Below are 26,133 nucleotides of genomic sequence, written 5' to 3' on the forward strand. Positions count from 1 at the left end.
CATCTGACTTGCTTATAGGCTGCTAGCCCTGTTTGCAGTTATGCCCCTTAGTGCATGCAGCAGTCCTGCTTAAAAGGTTTAGCAATTTCTTGGTGAGATTAGGCCAAACGATATTCTTTTCGATGCAAGCCCAGAGAGGAGATGCATTCTCTGACCTGAGATGCATTGAGTAACTCACAAGGGAAGCATTTCTATAAGACAGAAATTGTGGGTGTTTATGTAACCACATCATTTTGACCCACGCTCTTAATCATTCAGTGTGGCACAGTTTAAGATAGTGAGGAGAGGAAGGAGGTGGGGGAGGGAGATGGATTAAGGGCTGACATCATATGCAAATCAAAACAATGAGGTACCATCTCACACCTGTCAGAATGGCTATCATCAAAAAATCAACAAACGACAACTGCTGGAGAGGAGGCAGAGAAAAGGGAACCCTTGTGCACTGCTGGTGGGAATGCAGACTGGTGCAGCCACTATGGAAAAACAGTATGGCATTTCCTCAAAAAATTAAAAATGGAACTCCCATTTGACCCAGTGATCCCACTTCTAGGAATATATCCCAAGAAACCAGAAACAGCAATCAGAAAGGATATATGCACCCCTATGTTCATAGCAGTACAATTTGTAATAGCTAAGATTTGGAAACAGCCTAAGTGCCTATCAGCAGAGGAGTGGACTAGAAAACTGTGGTACATCTACACAATGGAATACTATGCTGCTGTAAAAAAGAAGGAATTCTTACTATTTGCAACATGGATGGACCTGGAGAGCATTATACTAAGCAAAACAAGCCAATCAGAGAAAGATAAATATCACATGATCTCACTCATTTGTGGAATATAATGAACAACATAAACTGAGGAACCAAAATAGAACCAGAGTCATAGAAGCATCAAACAGACTGTCCAACCTATGAGGGGAGGCAGGGGGTTAGGGGGTAAGAGATCAACCAAAGGACTTGTATGCATGCATATGAGCATAACCAATGGACACAGACAAGGGGGTGGGGGTGAGGACACGTGCTGGAGGTTGGGGGTGGCCGGGAGAGGTCAGTGGGGCGGGGGGGAGGCGGGAGGAGGAGACTTGTGTAATACTTTAAACAATAAAGAATTTAAATTAAAAATTAAAAAAGGGCTGACATCATAGATCTGTTCTTAGAATGAGAGGGTGTTGATAGAACCAGGGAGGAGTCAGATAACCTGTCCTGGTGTGAGCTCAATCGAATACAGTAAAGACTGTTATGCATGCGGCTTGGACAATAAGCAAATTCGAGGAATTCCCTGGTGAAAAGCATTTCTAACACTCAAAATTGTAACTTCAATTAATGCTGCTTTCAATGTATAATAATCTGTGATAAAATTATTTGCTTTCTTTAAGCAGAGCTGAGATGTTGTATTTTTCCAAACTAAAGTGGGGACTCATACACAGAATGATTTCAGGTGATGTCTTAACCCAGGGGTCCTCAAACTACGGCCCGCGGGCCACATGCAAATACAAATATTCTATTTGTTCCCGTTTTGTTTTTTTACTTCAAAATAAGATATGTGCAGTGTGCATAGGAATTTGTTCATAGTTTTTTTTTTTTAAAACTATAGTCCGGCCCTCCAACGGTCTGAGGGACAGTTAACTGGCCCCCTGTTTAAAAAGTTTGAGGACCCCTGTTTAATCAATATTGTAGATAGAAACATATACACATATAGGTATAAACACACATATATCATTCACATCTAATTTATTTCACAGATGTTATTTATTACTATGAAAGTTAGTTTCATAAAATTTTGTTATATTTTTAATTCTCTTAGAAGATTATATAAACTGTTGCTTTCATTGCCTTTTACAATTGGGAAAAATCTCTGTTGTAAAATTACTGAAACGGAAAAGACAGGAGAGAAAGGAGTGGTGAGGATAAATGAGGAGGGAATATTCCAAGAATGAGAAAGAACTTGGAAATATAAGATAGAAAATAGTCAAAGAGAGAAGTATATATAAAGCATATCTAAAGAAAAGAAAGAAAAATTACTCAGAGAACTAGGCTTTGATGGAGTAACACAGAACTCAATTCATTTTTGAGGGATTTCCAAGATGGGTTGCATTTTACAACCGTAAGCATAATGGGAATACAATCTCTTAAAAGTTTTCCATAAGCATATAGATATGGGAAATACCTGGCCTGTGTCTTAGTGGGTTAAATCTGTGCACTGCAAACATTTTTCCAACATAATTATTCAATTGTAAGTTAGGTCAGGTTAATTTATTTAATTTCTTTTCTGTGTAGCAATTTTCAAAAGGTCACAGATAAATTAGTACTGAATGAGTCATTCTGATAGTTATTATAGCTTAAGACTTGTTAAACTTATTTATATTTGTTGCCATTTGTAATTCTAACCAGCTGAAATAACTTTTGAATAAGGATGCCTATGGCCAGGAATTGACACTTATGAAACCTCCCAAACAAAATCATGTTTGAAATACAACATTTTAAGCAACTACTCATTTGGATGTTTGATTCATTTTTTTTTAATAATTGTAAAAAAAATTTCCTCATTTAAGGTGTGGGGAGGCAAATTTTTAACTAATCCCATTACCTCTGTCTTTACCTAAGCATGTGGCGAGAACAAAGATAAAAATTTTAAGTCAGTGTAGGCACTTATATTTATCTTGAAACTGACATACTTTTCAAGATCTTCTGACTTGTGCATGAAAATATTATTGCATTTACTTTTAATATTCTTAAAGAGTTAAATTAGTCTGCCAGCTGCATGGCAATTTGATGTTGCTCAAGTTGAAATGTATTTGTTGGTAAACCAATATGTCTGTGTGCTTACGGTATTCAACAAGGACTCAAGGGATAACCCACTCTTGCATCCAAAGTTCGAGGGACTTTCCAGGTTTAAAGCTATAACCAGGAGTCTCCCTACATGTACTGACCGAAGGAATCTAGAATGTATTTATGAAATTTGTGCTTAAATATCTTCTCTTTCCTGTTTTTGAGCTACTTAAGTAGATAAAAGATTGCCCTGTGTTCAGAACTATTTACTAGGAGAGATTCAGAGACAGAATTTTCTAAACCAGTTCCTTGAAGAGCCTTGCTTGTCTTCAAAAACTGGTTTCCACGTTCATTTCAACTCCTACTCTGATAAAGCTTTTTCGTCAGCTTTGCTAGGAATGAATACAATGGGAATGGGTCTGTCCAAGGTTCAGGATGAGTTCAATGTTATGAAATTGTCACCCTCAATCCTGGGCCATATTTTCTCTTGTAGCCACATCCCCCAAATCTTGGTAGCAAACCAAAGTGCCATTCTTTTAGCCTCCTTGGCATTAAGAAAATTATTCCATGCCCAAACCATAAGGATATCTGTTCCTAGGTGTTGCTATGTCATATATACCCTTGATAATAAGAATTCAAATCTTAGACTAAAATTTTAAAAAAAGCATCAGTGCTTCAGTAGGCTTTTCAATATTGCCCTTTCGCCAGAAGAGCATTCCTGGAGCCTTCTCTTCCAAGTGTTGGATTGTCCACCAGCAGAGTCACTTTCCTCTTTGGTATCAATAACACCTGAGCAATGTGTGTTTTAGTGATTGGTTTAACAACGCCTCTCTTGCTTTGATAGCAACAGGAGTTGTCATAGTTGTCTGTGTGTGAGATGGAGTGCCTCTGTACTGCCCTGTTTGGGAGTGTCAAGGTTTCTGAAAGGTGGGGTTTCAGAGTAGTAAATTCTCAAGGTCGAGCATGTTCTGCCTTGAGAAGGCTAGCAGAAGTCGGAATTAGAAAGATTGTGTCTGCAGCCGCATCTTTTTGAGGCTTAGAGATCTAAGTAGATCTGCTCACACTGATCTAAATGCAATTTTTCTCTTTAACTGTATTTCTTGTGCATATATAATTTCCCTAAATTCCCTAAGTAGAACCCAAAGTTTACCTTGCTTCTATAATAGCAATATATATTTTATAACATTCAGTATATTAAGAACTTTTTTTTTAAATATATTTTATTGATTTTTTACAGAGAGGAAGGGAGAGGGATAGAGAGTTAGAAACATCGATTCAGCTGCCTCCCGCACACCTCCCACTGGGGATGTGCCCGCAACCAAGGTACATGCCCCTGACCGGAATCGAACCCGGGACCCCTCAGTCCGCAGGCTGATGCTCCATCCACTAAGCCAAACCGATCAGGGCATGTTAAGAACGTTTATAGTCATACTAGAGGCCAGGGCACTGATAGGGTCCCTAGTGGCTGCCAGCTGCTGGCCAGGGCCTCCTTCCCTTCCCCTGGCTTCCTGCCACCACTGGGGCCTCCCAGCGCTAAAGAGCAGTGAGCCGAGTGGTAAGGAGCAGTGAGCAGGCGGGCACGGGTCCCAGACTGTGAGAGGGATGTGTGCCTGCTGGCTTAGCCCACCAGCAGGCAGACATCCCCTGAGGGGTCCCGGACTGGGGGGCTGAGGGACCCCCCCATCCTAGTGCACAAATTTTCATGCACTGGACCTCTAGTAATAATAATAAATTATCAAGTGTATGTAAATTATTATTAATAATGTATAATTATAATATATAACTAATTCATACTTAAGATACAATATTATTATTTCATCATAGAGATAAAAAAACTGAGATGCAATGAAATTAAATGCGTGTGTCACACAGCCATGAATAACAGCAGGACTTTAATTTTAAGTATTCCAGATCAAATTTATTTTCCACTATCTCATGCTATCTGTTAACACTGAGTAGTGCTGAGCACTCAATAAAGAGTGGTAGGTTGATTCAACATAAGCTTCCATCCAGATAATCCAGGTGAAAACCAGATGGGTGACAGCCTTGAGTGAAAAATCCACCCCGCTCTCTGCTCTGCGAGCCTGACAATGAATCATTTTGCCCTCCAGGGCTACCTTCAGGGAATACTTAGAAACCTTTTTCATTTTTCATAGCCTAGATTTCCTCAATCGCAGTCCTTACTTTTTTTGGACTTGATGCCTTCTAAATGTGGCTTTTGTTGTGTGGCCGGCCACCACAATCAGGTCACTCACTGTTCAATATTAGCCAGTAGCTTCCAGCTTCGGTTTGTTAGGGCTGATTAAATAGGCAGTGGAGGGAGGGTGTGTGTGTGTGTTGTTGTGCCCAGATTTCAAGGTTCCCAAAAAGCCCATCAGGGAGCCAGCGAGTCCGATGCAAAAGCAAAGAGTCCTTCATTTCGAACTAGTTCGGCTCCCCGACCACACTCACCGATACAACAACGGTAAGCCCAGTGGCCGAAAAGAGAGCAAGGCCTGATGGGATTGTGGGTTTTATAGTAAGGGCAGGGGAGGGGACTGTGGGCCCCGCCTATTGGCCAGGCGCAAGTCGGGTCTTGTTACACAGGATGTGGTCATATTGATGGCGTGCACTTCCCTTGATTATCATTGGTTAGTCCAGAGAAATCCTGGGCGTGGCCAGCAGAGGCCTGGGCCTCCAGGAAGAAGCCCCCGCCGAGCACATGGCTCTGCCCAAAAATGGAGGATCCAGGGCAAGATGGAGGGCGCAGTCCTCGCCCCCCCCCCCCCAAGGGCGAGCTGAGCCCGGGCTCCAGGGGCCAGTCCGGTTGCCGGCGGTCCAGCAGACCGACCAGTCCTAGCCCAGACAGGAAGTCCACATCCTCCGTCTCATCCCCGGGGACGCTGGCGATCGCCTCCTCCTCCATCTCCTCGGGCGAGGGCACACGCCCCGCCCCGCCGCCGCCGCTGCCGCGTGGGTCCGGTCTGGGGGCAGCGGGTGGGTGGCCTGCGCCGGGCTCCCGCCGTGGGCTGGGGAGTCGGTGCCCAAGGCCACCAGCAGTGTGGTCAGGCTGTGCCTCATGAGGCCCGGTGCGGCCCACGTAGGCCCCGCGATGACTCGCCCTTTCATGTGTGTGTGTGTGTGTGTGTGTGTGTGTGTGTGTTGAAGCAGCAGCTCTGCCACCAACATTTATTAAGAATTGACCTCCTGATGAGTTGTATTCTCGCCTTCAGCTTGCATCCTTGGCCCGATACACACACAGATCAGCCCAGTCCCAGACTTGTCTCTCCTCCCAGATTCTTTGGGCCCTTGCCTTCCAGACATCCCAGTAACTCCTCGTGTGGGGAGATGTTAATCTGCCTTCAGTTTACCACACTTGATCCTTGGATCTCCACTCCATGTGGTTAATTGGCTGGCTCCTTTTTTTATCCTTTCTGTGAGCAGGTCTCTCAGAGTCTGGAGGCATGCATGCATGCCTCCATGCTGCATGCGAAGGTTTAGGGAGTTGAGATGGAGCGAATAATTATTTGGAAAGCTCTTACATTCTCAGAGGCTGGTGGCAGCTATTTTTAGGCCCTAGGAGCAAATTATCATTGTTATGCCAACAAACCCCCCACACATGCAACCTTTTTCATGCCAAAACGGACCAGGCCTGTCATCCTTCCTAGCCAGCGTTTTACATTGAGTGAGTGTCACAGCCTTAGTTAGAATTCTGTCCCCAGGATCTTGCTCATGTGCTAGGATTTAGGTTTGGAGTATTGGCTGTGGGATAGCAGCTAGTGGGGGCAGGGAGGAGAGAGAGACAGGGATTAACTATGCTTCTCAACTTTGAAAAAGAATAGCTTTAACATTTATTGAAATTAGCCTCTGGCTGAAGTCAGTCTATTCCAGCAGATTGAAGGCCTTAGGGAAACCATAAATCATCTTCCCCAACCATGTAAATACCTGGGAAACACCGGGGCCTTCACTATAATCTGAAAAGATCAGGTTCCAGTTGCATGCCTCTGGGGGGCCTCCTCTAGAAATATGTCTGACTTCCACCTTCAGTCTGGTAAGCAGAATAATGCTCCCCCACCCCATCTCCAGAACCTGTGACTATGTTGCCTTATATGACATAAGGCACTTTGCAGGTATGATTAAGTTAAGGGTCTTGAGATAGGGAAATTATCCTGGATTAGCCAATGTAATTATAAGGATCCTTAGGCATGAGAGTCAGAGAGAGAGGAGGAAATGTAACAAAGGAAGCAGGGGGTGGAGTTATGTGTCCACAAGCCAAGGAATGCAAGCTGGAAAAGCCAAGGAAAAGAGTTTCTGCCCAAGAGCCTCCAGAAAGAGCACAGCCCTGCTGACACTTTGATGTTAGCCAGTGATACCCTTTTCAGACTTCTGATCTCTAAAACTGTGAGATAATAAATTAGTATTGTTTGAGCCACTAAGTTTATGATAATTTGTCACGGCAATGGGAAACTCATCCTATAGAATAAAAGGCTAATATGCAAATTGTCCCTTCAACTGGGAGTTGGACCAGGGGTTGGGGCTGGCAGGCCAACTGCCCGTGGCCCCTCCCCCCGGCTGGCCCAGCCCCAACCCATGCACAAATTGTTGCACCAGACCTCTAGTATACTCATAAAGGTGATTTGACACCCTGAGGGAAGATGCATCACTCCCAGAGCATGATCTCTCATCTTCTCCACTGGGTCCCTTGCTACTGTGAATCAAAGGATGTCCCTTGATTCTTGTGGTGGAGGAGACTGACTACCAAATCCCAGCTCTTCTCCCTTGACAAGAAGAAGAGCCCCTCACCATGCAGAACTGACACCATCTGCCATGGCTGTCGGTGGGTCAGAGACAGGAGAAGGATTTCTCATTCCCATACCGGCTTACCCTTTGAAATAGCTATGTCTGCGTGCCTCCCCCACAACCAGGGAGGACCAGCATCAGAGAGCCTTGTCACGCTGAGAAAAGCATCACTCACAGCGTTAAAGGTGAAGTACACTGTACTTTTCTCTCAGCTGCTTTGGCAATGACCAAGCTCCTGTCCTGCTACCAGCCTCGGGAGCAAGGCCAAGGCCAACACTCATCTGAGGTGCTACAGCCCCCTTTATGTCTCCCACACCTGCCCCGAGATACAGCTCAACTGTGCAGCCTTCTGCTATATCTTCCTTTTTTCTTCCCAATCCTTGGTTAACTCTTTATCTCATTAACCCTATCCAGTTTATCTGAAAATGCCTATGTACTCAGATGGAAATTCTGAAGGCTAAGAATAAGACACTTAAAAATATACTTAAGTATACTAACATTTTAAATAAATGGAACTGAGGTTGGAATCATTACTGCACGTTCTTTTGTGACAGGGAATCTGAGAACTTGGAGAATTTTTCATATTAATAAAATCCCTCCCACCTAGGAACCAGACAGATTGACTATGTTGTATGTATTTTCAGATGGCGTTTGGCATTATTTTAAGAATTTTGGTTCTTGGATGACCCCTTTAAGATTTGCACTGACATTAAGAGCATTCCCATGATTCTAGTCTTTCCACACTTGGAATAATTTATTCTACCACTGTGCTTGGAACAATCAACCATGCTTTTCTTGACTCTCTGAATTTATCGTTTAGTTACTATGATTCCCATATAAATTGTTCTCACATTTCAGTTAGAATTTATTGATTTGCTTCAGATTTGGAAAGCTGTTTTATCAGTTGCTAAGCAACCCAAATATGCAACTGCATTTTGCCTTTTGCCTTCACTAGAATCTTATTCAAGGCTGAAGTCTTGACATTCAGAGTGGAATGTTTCTAGTGAGGAAACAGAGTTTTATGGTTGGAATCTGTTGGAATGGTTGTGAGGCTCCAAAACTAATATTTGCAAATGATTTTCCAAATCAAAGTTATTAATGTGAAAGCCATCATTTTGTTTCACTTTGGAGTTGTTTATAAAAGAGAGAACAAGTAATAAGTTCCAGAATAAGCCAAGGGAAACGATTAGCACCAAATAACGGACACTCTGTGTAGACTGTGAAGACAGCATATGGACAGCCTGCAAGGGTGTCGGCACAGGCCTTCAGCTCCGTGGTGGATGCAGATTGTACACATGTTACACAATGGATATAAATTATAAGATGACTGCACATGAGCAGGGTTTCTTCAAGTAACCTATCTAGAATTTGGGAAATTCAAATAAATGCTGAAAAACAGGTCCAAAAGAAGAAAACAACAATTCTTTCTCATTAGTTCTTGACTTTTTGTTGTTGTTGTTTTTTGTTTAGTAGCCACAGTCTCTTTACATAAATTAGTAGTGACATCAGTCCCATGTCTAAGGACTCTCTCTCTCTCTGGATGCAAAAATGCTCTTACCTTTTGTATTCAGCAGCGACCCAGAAGTGGCTGGGTCTTTCTAGAACCAGCCCATCAGCATTCACATATCCTTTGCTTCAAGTACTATCATCTCCAAGGCCAGATGCTCAATAATTAAGAAGCATTCAAGATTTGTGTTTCATGTGGTAAAAAACTAAAAAGGAGGTAGAAAGATGATGATTTGCTGCTTCAATTTACACATTTCCTTACAATATATATCGTTAATGGTATTACAGGATCAAAGCCCAAGAGAGAATTATCTATATCATTAAGCAAAACTTTCCAAGCCAAAAGCTTTTCTGAAAGGCAGGTATATTGAGCTATATGCACGTGAGAAAGGACCACCAGCAGCAGCAGGGCTGGATGGAGAAGACATGTCCAATATTCTGAGATTATCGGGGTTGTTTTATTTATTTTTATTTTTTAATTATATTTTTATTTATTTCAGAGAAGATGGGACAGAGAGAGAGAGAGAGAGAGAGAGAGAGAGAGAGAGAGAGAGAGAAGCATCAATGATGAGAGAATCATTTATCAGCTGCCTCCTGCACACCCCACACTGGGGATTTAGCCCACAACCCAGGCATATGCCCTGACCTGGAATCGAACTGTGACCTCCTGGTTCATAGGTCGACGCTCAGCCACTGAGCAATATCAGCTGGGCTGATTGGGGCTCTTTTATACAAACTGTTTGGAGAAGAAAGATACAAGTTGCTTTGAAAGAATTTACATCGGCTCTAGATAAAACGATGGGAGAAGGTGAAGGGGGCTAGTTCTAGGACAGGTGCAGAGTCTGTAAGGGAACTGTGTTTGCTTTTGGGGGGTTGCTTTGGGCAACAGTCCAGAAATAGCACGCATAAGCAAGATGCAGTGGCACCTGGTGGTTGGCTTCTTGGCTATTCTGTCTAGATAACTGCAGAAATAGCCACCTGGATGGAAGTTAAACCAAAGCTTGGAGGTACTAGTGTATTTAGGAATGTTATCGGCCTTTTGTTGGTTTCAGCCTGCAGCTGTTACCTGATTAACCTCTCTTGTTTCTTCTGTCCACCCTCCAGTCTGCTATAATTTAATTGAGGACATTTCAAAATTTTCTTTTTGTTGATACGAATATTTAAATGATTTTACTTCTTCCAGGAAGCTTAGCTTATGCAAAATAACAACAATTCATCTGTAAGATCATAATTTCTCTGTTAGCAATGGGTTACATTCATCTTTCTAAGTATTTTTAAAAGCTTGCTTCCAAGCTGCCACAACCCCCTTTTGGTCTTGGGTAAGTCTCTGGGCCTCAGGTTTCTCTTTTGAAAAATATGGAGATTGGACTTGACAGAGCGTCGCTGGGTGGCACCCAGTAGAACTCTGTGGTTCTGCAGCAGCTTTTCATGGCTCTGTCCACATCTGGAACCTCCTCCAGTGGTCGGCTGAAAACTGGTGTTTTCTTTGGGTGAACAGATCAGGTGAGCAGGAGCCAGGAAGCCCTCAGCACCGGCCTCACCATGATAGCACACCCCTGTCCTCACATTCCTGTTGGGTCCACAGTACCTGAGCATTCCTCTCAGTCCTCTTTTCCAATGATGATGAGCTTGAAAGTTAGGGGTTAAACAAAAGGGGGTGATTCTGGGAATGTTGCTGACACCAGGCCTGATCCTCCGGAGGTCAGGATTGCTTGGAAGCAGCCAGGTTTGGGCAGCAGTGAGGCTGTGTGGAGTTTCCTAGCTCTGGAAACTAAAATAGTAAACTTTAATTGCTTTTAAGAAAGGGATTTTCCAATCTGGATCTGTAGTAGAGGGAGATCTTCTAGTTGTCAAAGACTACTGAAGACGACTTTGGAGAATATTGAAAGGAAACGTAGAGATGAGTCCAGTGAAGTAATGTGCATTTAATAGTTGTCCAGTTGTTGACCATAAAACAAAGGTTGACTAGAAACTTTATCACACACACAAGAAAGATTTATTTGGGAAAAAGAAAGGATTGCAGTCTGGAAAGTGCAGACATGGTGACCCCTGTGCAAGTTCTGCCTGAAACAAGAGGAAGTACCTTATAGAGGGGAAGAGGAAGTCAAGGGGAGGGGTGGTTCCAACCCTAGAGCTATGTTTAGCATAGGGTTCTTCCTGTAGGGCCCTGGCAGTGACATAGAGTGTGAGAGCTCCTCCCACAGGCCCTCCTGATTCCTGTTTAGGTTAAGATCTCTGTCATAACTTCTTTAAAATACGTTTTTATTTTTGAGATAGAGAGAGAGAGAGAGAGAGAGAGAGAGAGAGAGAGGAAGGGAGAGGAAGATAGAAACATGGATGAGAGAGAAACATTGATTGGCTGCCTCCTGCATGCCCCCTACTGGGGCTCGAGCCCACAAGCAAGGCATGTGCTCTGACTGGAAATCAGTGGCCTCCTGGTTCATAGGTCGACGCTCAGTCACTGAGCCATGTTGGCGAGGCCTCTCTCATAAATTTTGATTCAGTAAGTTGGCAATTCCAGGTCACTTCTGCCAAACAAATAAGCAAAAATTGTGAGAAGAGATGCTTCATGTATATTTCCCTGTTCTATACAATGGTACATAATAGTATGCCATAAATATCTGTAAGTTCATTACATCTAAGATATTGTGATTGTTAATTGTAATTTTAAGTTCTTGCCATATATTATTAAAATAGTCTAATGGAGAATAATTGATGTGATAGTTCCCGGTAATTCAAAGCAAAACAAAACACTAATCCAGGTTTGCTTTGATTATCTAGTTCAAATGAAAAATTAAACAGTTTTTATTTTATACCCCCTTAAGAGAATAAAATGAGTTGGACCATTAGTTGCTAACCCCTAGTTAATGATCATTTTTTCCTTTGAAGATTAATGTTCTATTTATCTGCCTCAGAGATTCCTTTCATTGACTAATGTGCAGCGGAAAGTTAACCCTTTCATGTTGCAGAAATGACAACTTGCTCAGCCTGGGCCTCTTGGTCCTCAGCTATTTGGAGGGGTCTGTGTAGTATCGGTTGCTCTCGGTTGTCCAGAAGCTCAATCTTTGTTTCTGGGCTCCAGGGGAAGCCAAGGTTGGTGTGCTCCTTCCTGCCCCCACACTACCTCTCTTGGTCAAAATGCAAGGTTTACACTGCCTGGGACCTTTTAAATAATTGTTTGGTAGATGACGTTGATGATAATAATAACTTAATATTTATTGAGCACTTAACTATGTCCTGGGTTCTTTATATGCATTATCTCATTTAATCCTCACTCAATCCTTTGGATTAGTCAGTACATTTACTATTAGAGTTTTTGAAGATAATGAACCTGAATTTTTTAAAATTAGGAAATATTCCTAGGTCACCCAGCTAGAAGTTATGCTAAATGATTCTGCTTTTTAATTTCATTTATTAGAATATTAGTACAAGAATAATGCTGAGGTATTTTGGTCTCTCAGAGTTTCCTATCCTGTGATTCCACTGGTCTCCTCCTTAATGAGATTTACATGTATATTGGTTTTTGTTCAAACTAAAATGAGAATTTAAAATATTTTATATGCAAGCAGATGGTGCTTTAAACATGATTATTTGCTTTAATAAAAACTGAATTGGCCGTGGCTGGGTGGCTCAGTTGGTTGGAGCATTGTCCCATACACCAAAAGATTGCAAATTTGATCCCCCATCAGGGCACATACCTAGGTTGCAGGGTTTGATCCCTAGTAGGGGGCATATACAGGAGGCATCCCATAGATGTTTTTCACATCAATGTTTCTCACATTGATGTCTCTCTCTCTCTCTCTCTCTCTCTCTCTCTCTCTCTCTCTCTCTCCCCTCCTCTCTAAAAATAATAAACATATCCTTGGGTGAGGATCAAAACAACAAAACTGAATTATTGTAAAAAATCAATTTGGTATTCAATGATTTGTTTTATTTCAGCCTGAACTCTATGATATCATTTTTAACCATTTAAAATTCTCACGAAGACTAGAAGTAAGTTTTATTTTAAGTCTGATTTACTGACTATGTTCTAAGAAAATGCCACGGTGAGGCTATAAATAAGATACCTTATTTTATATTTATTACTTCTCCTACAGCTATCATAAATTCATAGAAAATTCTACACATGTGTAAACCAGGAAAAATGAATTTTTTTAAAAGTGTGAGTCATTGATCATCTCAGATATAGCTGAGGAGCCAATATTGGTGAAGTAATTAAGTTACTAGAACCATCAAGGAAAATAAAATTGACTATATTTAGCACCTCCTGATTTTTTTAGCGCATAAAAGTTAGTTGTTATTGATTGTCTACCTCTGGCTGTATGACGAATCTTCACTTAAGGGGTCCAGTGCATAATTGAAATGCACTTCAGTCACACCCAGTGTTTGACATATTTCAAGTTTTCAGCAAAGCTTTGGGGGAGCTCAGATTAACCGGCTTTTACCCAACAACCAGGTGAGCCTTTAATATATTGAGCTTAGAGATCTGGAGAAATCATGTCAGTTAGCTTGCACTACAAATTATTAGTTTGGTTCCCAAATAATAAATGTTTACACTCCTAAGCTAGACCGACTCTGAATTCATTTTTATCCCTGAAAAAAAAATATTTTTTTACAGAATAAGGCTATGTTCCAGATAACATCCTTCCCATTCCCAACAAGTATAGTAGTAAATGGGTTTTAGGAAAGGCACATGGTTCAGGATAGCACTAACCTCTCCCTGGAATAGAAAAGCTAACAGAACACACGTAAGAGCTATCTAGCATGATTGCTTATTTATGGCCAAAGGATGGCTTTGTAACCACACATGCAAAGCAAGCAACAATAATTTTGCTTGACATGGACATTCTTTACTGAAGTGTACACAGATGGAAACACTAAGGGTGAATTTTACAATGAACTCAAATAAATAAAATTAAATTATAGATCACTTGAAAAATTGCATGGCAGTGTAATGAAATTTAATGACTCTGGTTTGGGACTACCTGTTTACATAATGTGGGAGCAAAGGGCAGAAAACTCAGCCCAGACTGCCTTTAGCAAAATAACTGCAAAGTCTGAAGGTTCTGATTTCAGGTATGGCTTGATCAAGGCTCAAGTCATGTCATCAGATTATTTTTGTCCTGATTTTTTGGCTCTCCTCCTGTACCAGCCCTTTTCCCAGTCTTTTCCCCTTGTATTGCTAAGATAACTGCCACAACTTAGCCTGACAGATAATCCTGTTTAAGACCAGCAGAGAAAGAGGGCCTTTGCTTTTCTCTTAATTCAAATAAAAGCCCTGTGTGCCCTGATCATATACAGCCAGGGACTATGCCCAGTAGGGCACTGTGCACTGACAGGATTAGGCCTTTGTAGTTGCGGATTCCTTGTACCATGAGAAGGGTGGGGCAGAGGCATTCCCATTTGTCTATTTGACAGTAATGATACTAATAAAACTTAACATCTATAACCTGGTTTTCATGTGGCAGGCCATATGCTAAGTGCTTCACTGTAAATTGCCTCATTTACCAATAGGACAGAAAAGTTCCCTCTGACAGGCATTTTTCTCAGTGACTCTGGCAGTAAGATCACTAGCTGAGAATATGGATGGGAAAGGGCATGCACATCTAATGTTTTCCCCTCCACTTAATGTACTAATTCTTTAAGATACTCTTTATCACAGTAAGGAAATTTCTTTATATTACCCTTAATAAGAATCAGGAATGGGTACCATCCTCAACATACAGTTTCCTTCTCTAAGAAGCTGGTTGTTCCCACATCTCTCTATCTAAAGTCAGAGAAAAGGGGAGATAGGGCCTGGGGTGCACATACTCAGTCCTGTATGGGTGGGACCCTGGAGTAGCTAACATCATCTCCACTCACATCTCAACGACCGAATATTAACCACAGAGCCACAGCTAGCTGCAAGGGAGGGTGAGGATTAGCACCTCACTGAACAGCGTGTTCCCCGGCTAAAACACAAACACTGTTGAAGTATAAGAGATTGGAGGACAGCTAACTACACAAGATAATCATATGCTTTGTTCCTTTAATTTGTTGATGCGCTACAAAGCATTAATATATTTTCTAATGTTAAATCACCCTCACCTTCCTAGGATAAATCCCACATTGGTCAGGAAGATTCTTTTCACTGGATTGTTGAAGTTGATTTGTGAGTGCTTTATTTAGGATTTTGGCACCTATGTTTACTAAAGTATTTTTAAACTAATGTAGAAAATTGTAATACTTTACATGTATATGGTACTTTGCAGTTCCTGAAATCATTTCACATATGTTATCATCATGAGAATTGATGGTTATCAGGAGCTATTAAAAAAGCAGTATATAATAAATGTGTAAATAGAAAACATCTATAAATGGAAACTGCCTTTTCTTATTATTACCTAAACTCTAAAGGGCTGTCAGTGAGACTAAAGTAAAGATTAGGAGAGAAGAGGATGCAGAGGACTGAAAAAGGGTTTTTGCTCACAGGAACCTAGGAGGGAGTTACCAACCCCACCCCCCACCCCACCCCCAGAAAGCACAGGGAGGAATGGGGCTGCTGGCCCTTTAAATGTCTAGCCCTGTGCTGGTGTTCTAGACATTCTATCAATGTAATGTTTAAACAACCTGGTTTTGAATTTATAAGTAAAGGATTTCCTGGTTATTAAACATTCTTTCTTTAACTTTTGTTTTGATTTCTTATCTGCACAGACTAAATTAGGTCGTGACAACTGAGCTCTCTCCTGGGAAAAGGAAGCACTAAATACACAGGGTGCTCCTGCTGCCTGTCTGGCGGCCAGGTCGCATACATGCCCTGGTCACACAGTCTCCGCAGGGTTAAGGAGCTTTTCCAGAATACACAACAATTACATAACAGTGATCACCCAGGAGTATAAAGTGCCTTTGGGAGGAAAATACATGGCCGGCTGACATAATTTTGCAAAAAGAGGCAATTGATAACAGATTAGGCATCACAGTAAACATAGAATTGCCCAAATAGCAAGGCCTGTTTGTAGAGCTGACACATACAAAATATACCGTTTGTTCGCTGCTCTTGCCTGAGACTCAGAGTCTCTGGTGTGTCATAGGTTAGGTACTCTAAGATCACTCAGCAGAGCTTTCAGCCCTCTCTGCCCCTCCTCAGCCCTCCCTCCCTTCTTCCCTCTCTTTCTCCCATCCTCCCTCCCTCCCTCCTTCTCTCTCTCCCTTTCTCCCTCACATGCACCCTCAGAAGCAGTGACACCACAGTGTACCTGGGAAGAATCTGCTGGCTTCTCCTGAGGCTGGCTGCACATTCCAAAACGAAGCAAAGATCAGGGAATTGTCTGATAAGTCACATCGGTGCACATGTCCCATTGGAACAATTCGATCCCACAGTAGCTTTTTGCCCTGGACTTTGTGCATTGATCTAACTGGTCAGATAAGTCATCCAAATCTACTTTCCTTTGTGCTGTTTGGGGAAAGCCTATGTGCCTAAGTTCTTAATGACTATTTCTTCTGGGATAAATGCACACCATGTACAACACATAACCAAAAGTGCATGGAGAAATACCCCAGAGACCCATCTATTACTTACCATCACCAGCCCTAGAAGTTCATTATGAATATGGATGATGAATACAGTGAAAATCCAGGTGACTAGAACCTCCCAACTACCATTTTCCGTCTTTCCGAGCGGATGTCATGTGTCACGAAGACACAACAGTGGTATGAGCTACGCAGGTAGTGTAACTAAGCACCTCAGTTAAAAATAGTTAATTATACTTTACCCTACAGGAAGGAAAAATGTTTTCTCGGGTTCCTGAAAATGGATGATGAGTAGTTTAGAACTTCTTGGATGTCCAAACTTTGGTTGCCTATTTTTAAAATGCTGAGCTGGGGTTTGAAACAAGCTGTTCAGTTCCAGAGCCCAACTCAGTACCATTAGGCCCTATGGTCTCTTCATATGAGTAGATAAGAGGAAAAATGTAAGGGGAAAATTAGTGGAAGAAGAGTTAGGCTACCAGATAGTAAATTTGCTAAAAGCCTGGACAACTATAGTAGCCTGATGTGGGTTCAGCAAAAAGTAGGTCAGCCTTTCCGTGAAGTAAAATCCAAAGGTAGATCCGAATCTATCTCAGAATTTAGGGTGAAAGTAAATTTCATCCTAGCTGTCTCCCCTCTGCCATCTCATTATAAGAGCTCAGTACATGTTGTGTTGTTGTCAAATCACATTTAGGTTGTTCAAGATTTAAACATAAAAAGTAAAACTGAAATGTTTCGAAAAGCAGTTTTAAATGAGTATTTCTGTCATCTTTGGTGGAGAAGCTTCCTACGCAGAGTGTTGAAACTAAAAGCCATAAGGAATAGAATGGTAAGATTTGACTAGTCAGAATTTTAAACTTGTGCAAGTCTGAGCATACAAAGTCTTATAAATAACCCCAGATCCTCTTCTCAAAAAATATCTTATTCTAGAGCTTTGAATAGATAAGCTTTAAAAATGTAAGCAAAGGGATCGATTAAGTGAAAAGTTATGAATCTACCCACCACTGAAATCTCTCTAAGATGGCCACAGCACCAGGATGAGCCTCACCAGATTAGTCCGCAACACAAAGAAGTTATTTCTGTAGAGACAAAACCTGCTGGCAGCCTTAATCCCTCCCAAAACCTCAGACCACATGCAGCCATTAACCAAAGTAAACATGGAAAGAGGAGCATTGGAATTGTCAGTAAATTCTGCAGAGTTGAAATTCAAGCCATCAGTTTCAGTAATTCCCAGAAGTTGACAGCTAAATCTAAACACTGTGTGGCTTTGCGATTTTACAGCTGGGCCCATGCAAAGGTTTCTGGAATTAAAAAAAAAAAGAAGAAGAAGAATATAATTGATGTAGCATACACAGACACCTTTGTACGTAGTTAGCTTTTAAAGTATTTATTTAGCCCCCGTGAATAAAGGAATCAAGGAATGTAGGATTGAAAATCTGCGTAGAGATCAAAGTCAAGTGAAGGCCCTAAGTAGCTTCTAAGAGACTTGCACCATCCTGAGCCATGGTAACATGGCAGTTTCGTCTGACTGGCCGCAGCCTGTGAATAAGGCCAGCTTTAAGCAGCTATGGCGGTGTTTAATTTTGTCCCTAAACTGAAACATCCTCATTGTAAATTTGCTCTCTTTAATTTGTAGTGACCTCAGGGAATAGGATATCTCCGTTGGAAATGGGGCCCAGGAAGAGCTTTGTGGGCCTAAATTTGAACGGGGTGATCCCTGCGAACCTATCCTAGTGAAACTGATATTCACAGTGATGTGCCAAGTTGGTTCATTTGGAGCTGGTCTCACTCCTTACTAAAGACCCCTTTGTAGAGGCCCCAGAACTCTTCACCGAGAGGCTGAGCCTCACATCGTGTCACAAAGAATAGGGACAATGACCCAGATAACTCTGATCCAAAGAACTTGCCTCTCTTGCTTCAAACTATCCAGTAATAGGGGTGTTGTGGTTGTGGGGGAGTATTTGGGAGTGGAGATGAAATAATCCTGGAGTTATCTATTCAGTCTCCATCTTCCCTGGTTTGGTATGGAGACGCACAAGTGATTTACATTGGACTAGGTAAAATAAGCAGAAAATATTTCTGAGGCCATTTGTTTTATGTTAACAGATCATGTTAGAGCTTGTTAAGAAACTCTATTTGGACCCAGTGATCCCACTTCTAGGAATATATCAAGAAACTGGAAACACCAATTAGAAAGGATATATGCATCCCTATATTCATAGCAGCACAATTCACCATAGCGAAGATCTGGAAACAGCCTAAGTGCCCATCAGCAGATGAATGGATTAGAAAACTGTGGTACGTCTACAAAATGGAATACTATGCTGCTGTAAAAAGGAAGGAATTCTTACCATTTGCAACAGCATGGATGGAACTGGAGAGCATTATGCTAAGTGAAATAAGCCAGTCAATGAAAGAAAAATACCACATGATCTCACTCATTTATGATAATAAAGACCATTATAAACTGGTGAACAAAAATAGATACAGAGGCAAAGCAGCCTCGAACAGACTGTCAAACTACAGCCGGAAGGCTGGGAAGGGTTGAGGGGCGTGAGGTGGGGTAAGAGATCAATCGAAGGACTTGTATGCATGCATATAAGCATAACCAATGGACATAAGACACTGGGGGATAGGGGAGGCCGAGGGATTGTCAAGGGGTGGGGAGGGGGGACGGGGAATGAGACATATGTAATACTCTTTGTAATACTTTAAGCAATAAAAAAAATAAATAAATAAAAATAAGAAACTCTATTTGGGGTTGCTTTGGGTACTCACTGCAGAAGAAGATTGACCTGAAAATGGTAAGTATAGATCTGTGATCAAGTATTCAGAGTGTCTGAGTGATGGAAAGAGAAAAAGGTCGAAGACAGATGGCAAAAAACTGCATTTGACCTTTGTGCCATGGGGTCAGAGTGCCTTTTCCTCTCTTCAGGGGGCGGGAGGGTTGTGAAATGCAATTTAGGGCTGTAAACTTGGGCTGATTGAAAAGCGGCCACCTTTATTTAGCAGGGTCAGCAACACCTTGGACAGTTGAAGGGTAGGTTGATCATGACCTCGCTGCTACCAAAATTATGAGTTCATTTTAGGTTCTTTTCTCATAGTCAAGACAGCAGCATCTGAAAGTAGCTGAAAAAAGACAACTTGCTTCAGTTTCTGGCTGTTTGATCTTAGAATTGCACATGGCTATTAAATCTGGCAAAGAATCATCAAAAATAATGTCATTATGTGGGTGTATGTTACTTTATCCAGACATTTCACTTTTACTTTCCTGCTCTCTCTCATCCCCTTACCCTGGTCCCTCTCACAACAGGTGTAGAAGACATCGTGGCGATAATGATTCCTGAGCCCAAAGGGAAGGAGATAGTCAGCCTGCTGGAAAGAAACATCACCGTGACGATGTACATCACCATCGGTACCCGGAACTTGCAGAAATACGTGAGCCGCACGTCGGTTGTGTTTGTCTCCATCTCCTTCATCGTCCTGATGATCATTTCCCTCGCATGGCTGGTCTTTTATTATATCCAGAGGTTTCGATATGCAAATGCCAGGGACAGGAACCAGGTGAGTTGCAAAAAGTTTTTCTAAACTTAAAAATTATTATAAAAATAAGACATGTTATTGTATAAACTTAGAAAATCACACAAACTACTAAGACAAGACCAAAATTACCGTAGGATATCCCATCTCCGACACTCAAGATAAGCACTTAATATTTGCTGCATAGTTTTTCAGATCTTTGCCAAATACACATATTTTGATGTTTTATTTATTTATTCTATAAAATGGAGGGGCTTTGTCCTATATGCCTAGTGCTTATCTTCATTTAGGCGCATAATAAAAGGAGAAAGGGCACGTGAGCTGAGATTATGCTAATAGTGGCAAAATGGTTTAGGAAGAGCCCAGATTTCCTCCCTGTGGATAGAAGAAAAGGAGGTAAATAAAAGCTATTTTAAAAAGCAATTAATTTTTGAACAGATAATATATACACATGGTATAAATTGCAAAAGATATAAAATGGTGTAAATGCAAAGTAATTGCCTTCCCATGTGTACCCCTTAGTTACCCAGGTCCTCTGCCTGGAATTTCTTCTCTTCTAGAGATATTTCATGTGCTTGAAAATGCATGTACATTCGTGTGTGTGTGTGTGTGAACAAATAATAGTACTCTTAATTCTGTACCCTTATTTCTCACTATATCTTAGAGATTAATTTATATCAACACTCAATCCAAGCTGCCTTCTCATTTCTAATGCCTGGATTACATTTCATTTTCTGTGTATGCTGTATGTATTAAACCAGCTCCTATTGATGGACACGTTTTCTCTTTTTAAAAAAAGTGTACAAGTGACACTAAGCACATCCTACTGATTGAATTTGTTCCTTTTTGGCCTTAGAAGTTAAGATTGGTTGTTAAGTCCTTCCTAGTATCTAGTCTAAGACCCCCTGACTCCGGGGGCTCCACAGAGGAGGCTCAGGGTTCTTCTACTCAACCAAACACCTCCCTTCTTAAACTCTGAGATGGAGAGCCAGGGTCATGACAGATCCTTTTTAATTTTGTTTTGTTGATTGATTTTGAGAGAGAGGAAGAAGGGAGAGAGGGAGAGGGAGAGAGAAACATCGATTTGTTGTTCCACCCATTCATGCACTTGTTGGTTGATTCTTGTGTGTATCCTAACCAGGGATCAAACTGGCAACCTTGGTGTATCCAGATGATGCTCTAATCAACGCAGCTACCTGGTAGGCCAGGGACATGACAGATTCTTTTTTTTTTTTAAATATATTTTATTAAACTGAAAATGGAACTCCCATTTGACCCTGTGATCCCACTTCTAGGAATATATCCCAAGAAACCAGAAACACCAATCAGAAAAGATATATGCACCCCTATGTTCATAGCAGCACAATTCACCATAGCTAAGATCTGGAAACAGCCTAAGTGCCCATCAGTAGATGAATGGATTAGAAAACTGTGGTACATCTACACGATGGAATACTATGCTGCTCAAAAAAGGAAGGAACTCTTACCATTTGCAACGTCATGGATGGAACTGGAGAGCATTATGCTAAGTGAAATAAGCCAGTCAATGAAGGAAAAATACCACATGATCTCACTCATTCATGGATAATAGAGACCATTGTAAACTTTTGAACAATAATAGATTCAGAGGCAGAGCTGCCTCAAACAGATTGTCAAACTGCAGTGGGAAGGCCGGGGAGGGTTGGGGGGCAGGAGGTAGGGGGGTAAGAGATCAACTAAAGGACTTGTATGCATGCGTATAAGCATAACCAATGGACATAAGACACTGGGGGATAGGGGAGGCTGGGGGACTGTCTAGGGCGGGGGGATAAAATGGACACATATGTAATACCCTTTGTAATACTTTAAGCAATAAAAAAATTTAAAAAAAAAAAAATAAAAAAATAAAAAGTCGATTGTTGACCAAAAAAAAAAAAAAAAAAAAAATATATATATATATATATATATTTTATTGATTTTTTACAGAGAGGAAAGGAGAGGGATAGAGAGTTAGAAACATCGATGAGAGAGGAACATCGATCCGCTGCCTCCTGCACACTCCCCACTGGGGATGTGCCCGCAACCAAGGTACATGCCCTTGACCGGAATCGAACCTGGGACCCCTGAGTCTGCAGGCCAATGCTCTATCCGCTGAGCCAAACTGGTCAGGGCGAGATTCTTGATCTGAATGCCAATGTCCACTATGGGCAGCCTCCCTTCCCCTCCAGGAGGTGAAGGAGCCATGTGTCCCTCACTCTCCAGATGTGCCACTTTGGCAGCTGCTCAGCCTGCAGATGCAGCGAACAGCATTCCTGCCACAGCTGTGGCAGGTGAGCCTGCCGGCTGGTGATGCTCGGGGACATTGTCCCTCTGTCTCCTAGGATATCCCATCTCCAACACAAAGACGGGGTCTGTGTCCTGAAAACCACAGGACTCTCAGGAGACGGCGGCAATTTCAAACATGGGCAGATCAGATAAATGATGTAAGGCTCTTTTTTGTTTTTCATAAACAATGTTGCCTTTGAGGCTAATCCAAGGAAACCAGACCTGGTTTGTGTTGTTTTATGTGAGGCCTGGTAATGACATTCAACCAAGCTTTCTTGAAAGAGGTACTCCTCTGTGTGAACACTTTTCCTAGTATTTGCGTGTACATGGCCCATGGCCCCTTGATTTCATTTGCACATTTAGTCCTAAAGTTATGCTGGAACAAGAGAAGCAATGGTATTTAAGACAAATTTGAACACCACAAGGGAAGAGAGAGGGAAGGGAAAGGAGTATGCCAAGTGTCCCAGATGCTTCTGTCTCCTAAAAAGTGACAACCAACTCGGTCCCTGATGTGTCCCTGCAGAAAGTGCAGAGCCCTCGGGAGGATGGAAAGGCAAAATGTATCTTATATCTGTGACCTATTCAATGAGATAATTAGCCATTGACTTGCCATGTTTAGATCATTCAGGTCCCAAGGATCTTTGCCTCCCAGTCCTGTTCTATGTGGGAGAAAATCCTGACCTGGTAAAACTGGAAATGACATGACTCCACATACCTGGTTTTACTAATGCGGGCAACTGGGGTCCAGAATGTTGAAGTGACTTAGCCAAAGTCTCACAGTTAGTGACAGAAATAGGACTGAAAGCTGGATCTTCTAACATCCAAGCCATTGCCTTCTCTTCTACAATACCTCCCACAAAAGATAACCCTGATGTTTCTGCCTCATGTCATGTGTGCACAGCTTTAAGTCATCACTCTGTGAGGTCACCAGGCTGTCAGGGCAGCCAGGCTGATTCTCTTACCCACTTTACTACATTTACGGAGTGGTGACCTACATCATAGAAATCAGCTGAACTGGTGTGCAGTGATTTCTGTTGCATCAGCCAGGCCTGGAAAATTCATTGTTGTGTATTAGAGCAAGTGAGGGAAGTGTCTGAGTCACCCGTGGCCACATGAGGTTCCAGATGACTGGGACCAACTCTGTTTATGTTTACAGTGTCCTCTCTTCACCTTAGGACATAAGAACACTTTGTTGTTTTTCCACTTGGTGGTGGTGATGAGAATCATGATGATCAAATACAGCTGTCAGTAAAAAGGGGCAAATATGATACAAAATTATCCAATCAGATGAGATGGAACATAAACTCGATTTTGATGCTGTATTGGTGTCCTTATGTTCCCAGTTTGTTTTTAATCATGTTCACTGCACGTCTGTTTATAACACAGAAGGGGACAAGAGGAAAGTGTCTTCATTTTCTCCATCTCGTAAGGTCACTAGCTTATGTGTCTTGGGTTGAACTGGAGTCTGCCATTGTTTACTGTCCTTGTTGGCATTTATATAGGACTTTCTTCTTTTAATAAATGGTTCTTTTTTATTTTTCATGAAGCCATTTGTCTTCACTACTGTCAAGGAACCAATAACCTTGGTAAATGCTTTCTTATACTCATTTAGATTCAATTGACGGATAAATGTAATTATTAAGATGGCCCAACTCCTGGTCATCTTTAGTGAAAAAGCATGATTTGGATCTAGTGGGTTAGAGAAAATCTGTAGGAGCCCCTAGACAAGGGAGAGGAATCACTCTCTGAAACAAAAGGCCTCTAGAAACTTGAGGTGATCCCTAAATGTATGAGGTGGCCCCTAAATGTACAGACGTGCAGTGATCATGATTAAAAACAAACTAGGAACATAAGGACACCGATACAGCTTCAAAATCGAGTTTATGTTCCATGTCATCTGATTGGATAATTTTGGTCGCTAAGTCTCCCATTAGCAGCCTGTCCCATTAGTCTGCATTTCTGAGAACCAACCACAAAGGTAAGGATGCTTTTTGTGACAGACTTCTGGTTCCAACCCCTAGATTCTCTATTCAGGCTCCACACCAGGCTCAGTTTGAGCAGGGCCTGTGGTTTTTCTCTCGTTTATTCTTGGTGCAGTTAAGAACCCAAAGATGGAAGAGACCAACTGCAAAAGCTACAACTGCTTTAGGTGGACCATTTCATTAAGAATGTTTAGGTTTTCACTCATTATCTCTTTAGTTTGCATTTTGGAAATCCAGTAATACTGGTTAGAAAATTGTTTCAAGTGAGTCAGCGTTTTTATTTAGAAGTCAATATTCCTGGGTCATTTTTGTGTCACTTAAAGAGAAATACAAACACGTGCATACTTACACAATTTGACTACATTACAAAACTTTATGGTGCTTTCCCCTTTTTTGGTTAATCTAGGCTCCTATTGAAAATAGCAATCCACAGTTTTATAACTATTATCTATATCTCAGAAGCGGACTTTTCTGTATTCCCCAAGGTATCTAGAACATCTCTGCCCCCAGCACGTTGGACTTACTTGTCCTTTGTCAGCCACTCACAAAACGTTACCGTTTTCCTCCTGAAAGGAGGTGTATGTGAATTACCATCTGAAATGAGGTTGGTCTCAAGGCACTCCAAGGGAAAGGAATACCCTCACACCATTTTTCCAGAATGATGAGGAAAACATGTCTTCCTTCCTTTGTGAGTCATTTGATTTCTCAGGACTTCCAGGGAGGAAGACCTCTTAGACTTGGTGTTGAGAGGACTTTATCATTTTCTCTTATACTCGAATTTCTCCATCTGCTAGTTCTGCTCATGTGAGAAGCCCATCTCCCAAATGACTTTATCCTCCACTGAACTCCTTTAACCTCCCAGCCCTCAGTCACCAAATGCCAGTAATGGAATTCCTCTTTCTAATCCCCTAACCATTAACTCTGCTATTAGCCATAATCCCGGATACCCTAATGTCAGCTTACATTTCCTGGACAGACAAACCATTTTCTTTTTGTTTTTTATAAAGGCAGCTTTCATTTTCCCTCAAAAGGGTATGGAAACAGCTTTTTATTTTTCTGGAAGAGAGAAGGGGATTTTTTTAAAAAAAAAAAATACCCCCTTTTTATTCAGATATAACCAAAAGCAAAATAAAATACATGGACAAGATAGAAAGTAGTCTTTGAATTTACCTTACATGTTCACATTTAAAAAGGACGTATTTCATTTGCTTAAAAAATGATTTTAAATAAATTTTGAAAACATTATTTCTGGTTCACCTCCTTAAAAAAAGATGGTCTTTCTTTGAGTATAATCCAGTACATTGTTTGAAAATAATTTTTGCTGCCTTACTGCTCTGCTTTAAAAATAAAAAACAATGTAAGTGATGAAATTGGGGCCAGATATTATATAATACAAATTAAACACAATTACAGAAATATCTGAATTCATAACTTAAAATTAAAACAATCAATACTTGACTGTGGGCCCAGATCTCTTATTCTAAATATAATATTCTATAGGTTTTCTGCATTTACTCCCTGTAGCAAGTAGCGCCTTCTCCATGTCTTTCAATTCTTGCTCCTGTCTTCTTCAATGAAAAGCAGCTCTTAGTTGCGACAGGCTGGCTTTGACAAGGTCAGGACCATAGCTTTGCTTACTTAACCATATGTATCATAGTTTGTCCATGTATTTTCACATTAACTGGTAAATTTCTCAGGTTGTTTTCCCTGCTAAAAAATAAAAATAAAAAATAATTTTAAAAAGTC

At 41.3% G+C, this 26,133-nt stretch overlaps 1 protein-coding gene across 1 annotated transcript in view; it reads left to right on the plus strand.

Moving 5' to 3' along the window:
- The window catches only part of RNF150 (ring finger protein 150), a gene marked incomplete at both ends in the record, with an annotated part of 158,093 nt that overhangs the window by 72,318 nt on the left and 59,642 nt on the right, over positions 1-26,133 (plus strand). The window contains one exon of the mRNA XM_081093136.1: positions 19,875-20,125. Coding sequence (XP_080949262.1) covers positions 19,875-20,125 — 251 coding nt within the window. The remainder of the gene's footprint in view (positions 1-19,874; positions 20,126-26,133) is intronic.

The sequence above is a fragment of the Myotis nattereri genome, assembly GCF_964212035.1.
Source record: "Myotis nattereri genome assembly, chromosome: 5".
NCBI lineage: Eukaryota > Metazoa > Chordata > Mammalia > Chiroptera > Vespertilionidae > Myotis > Myotis nattereri.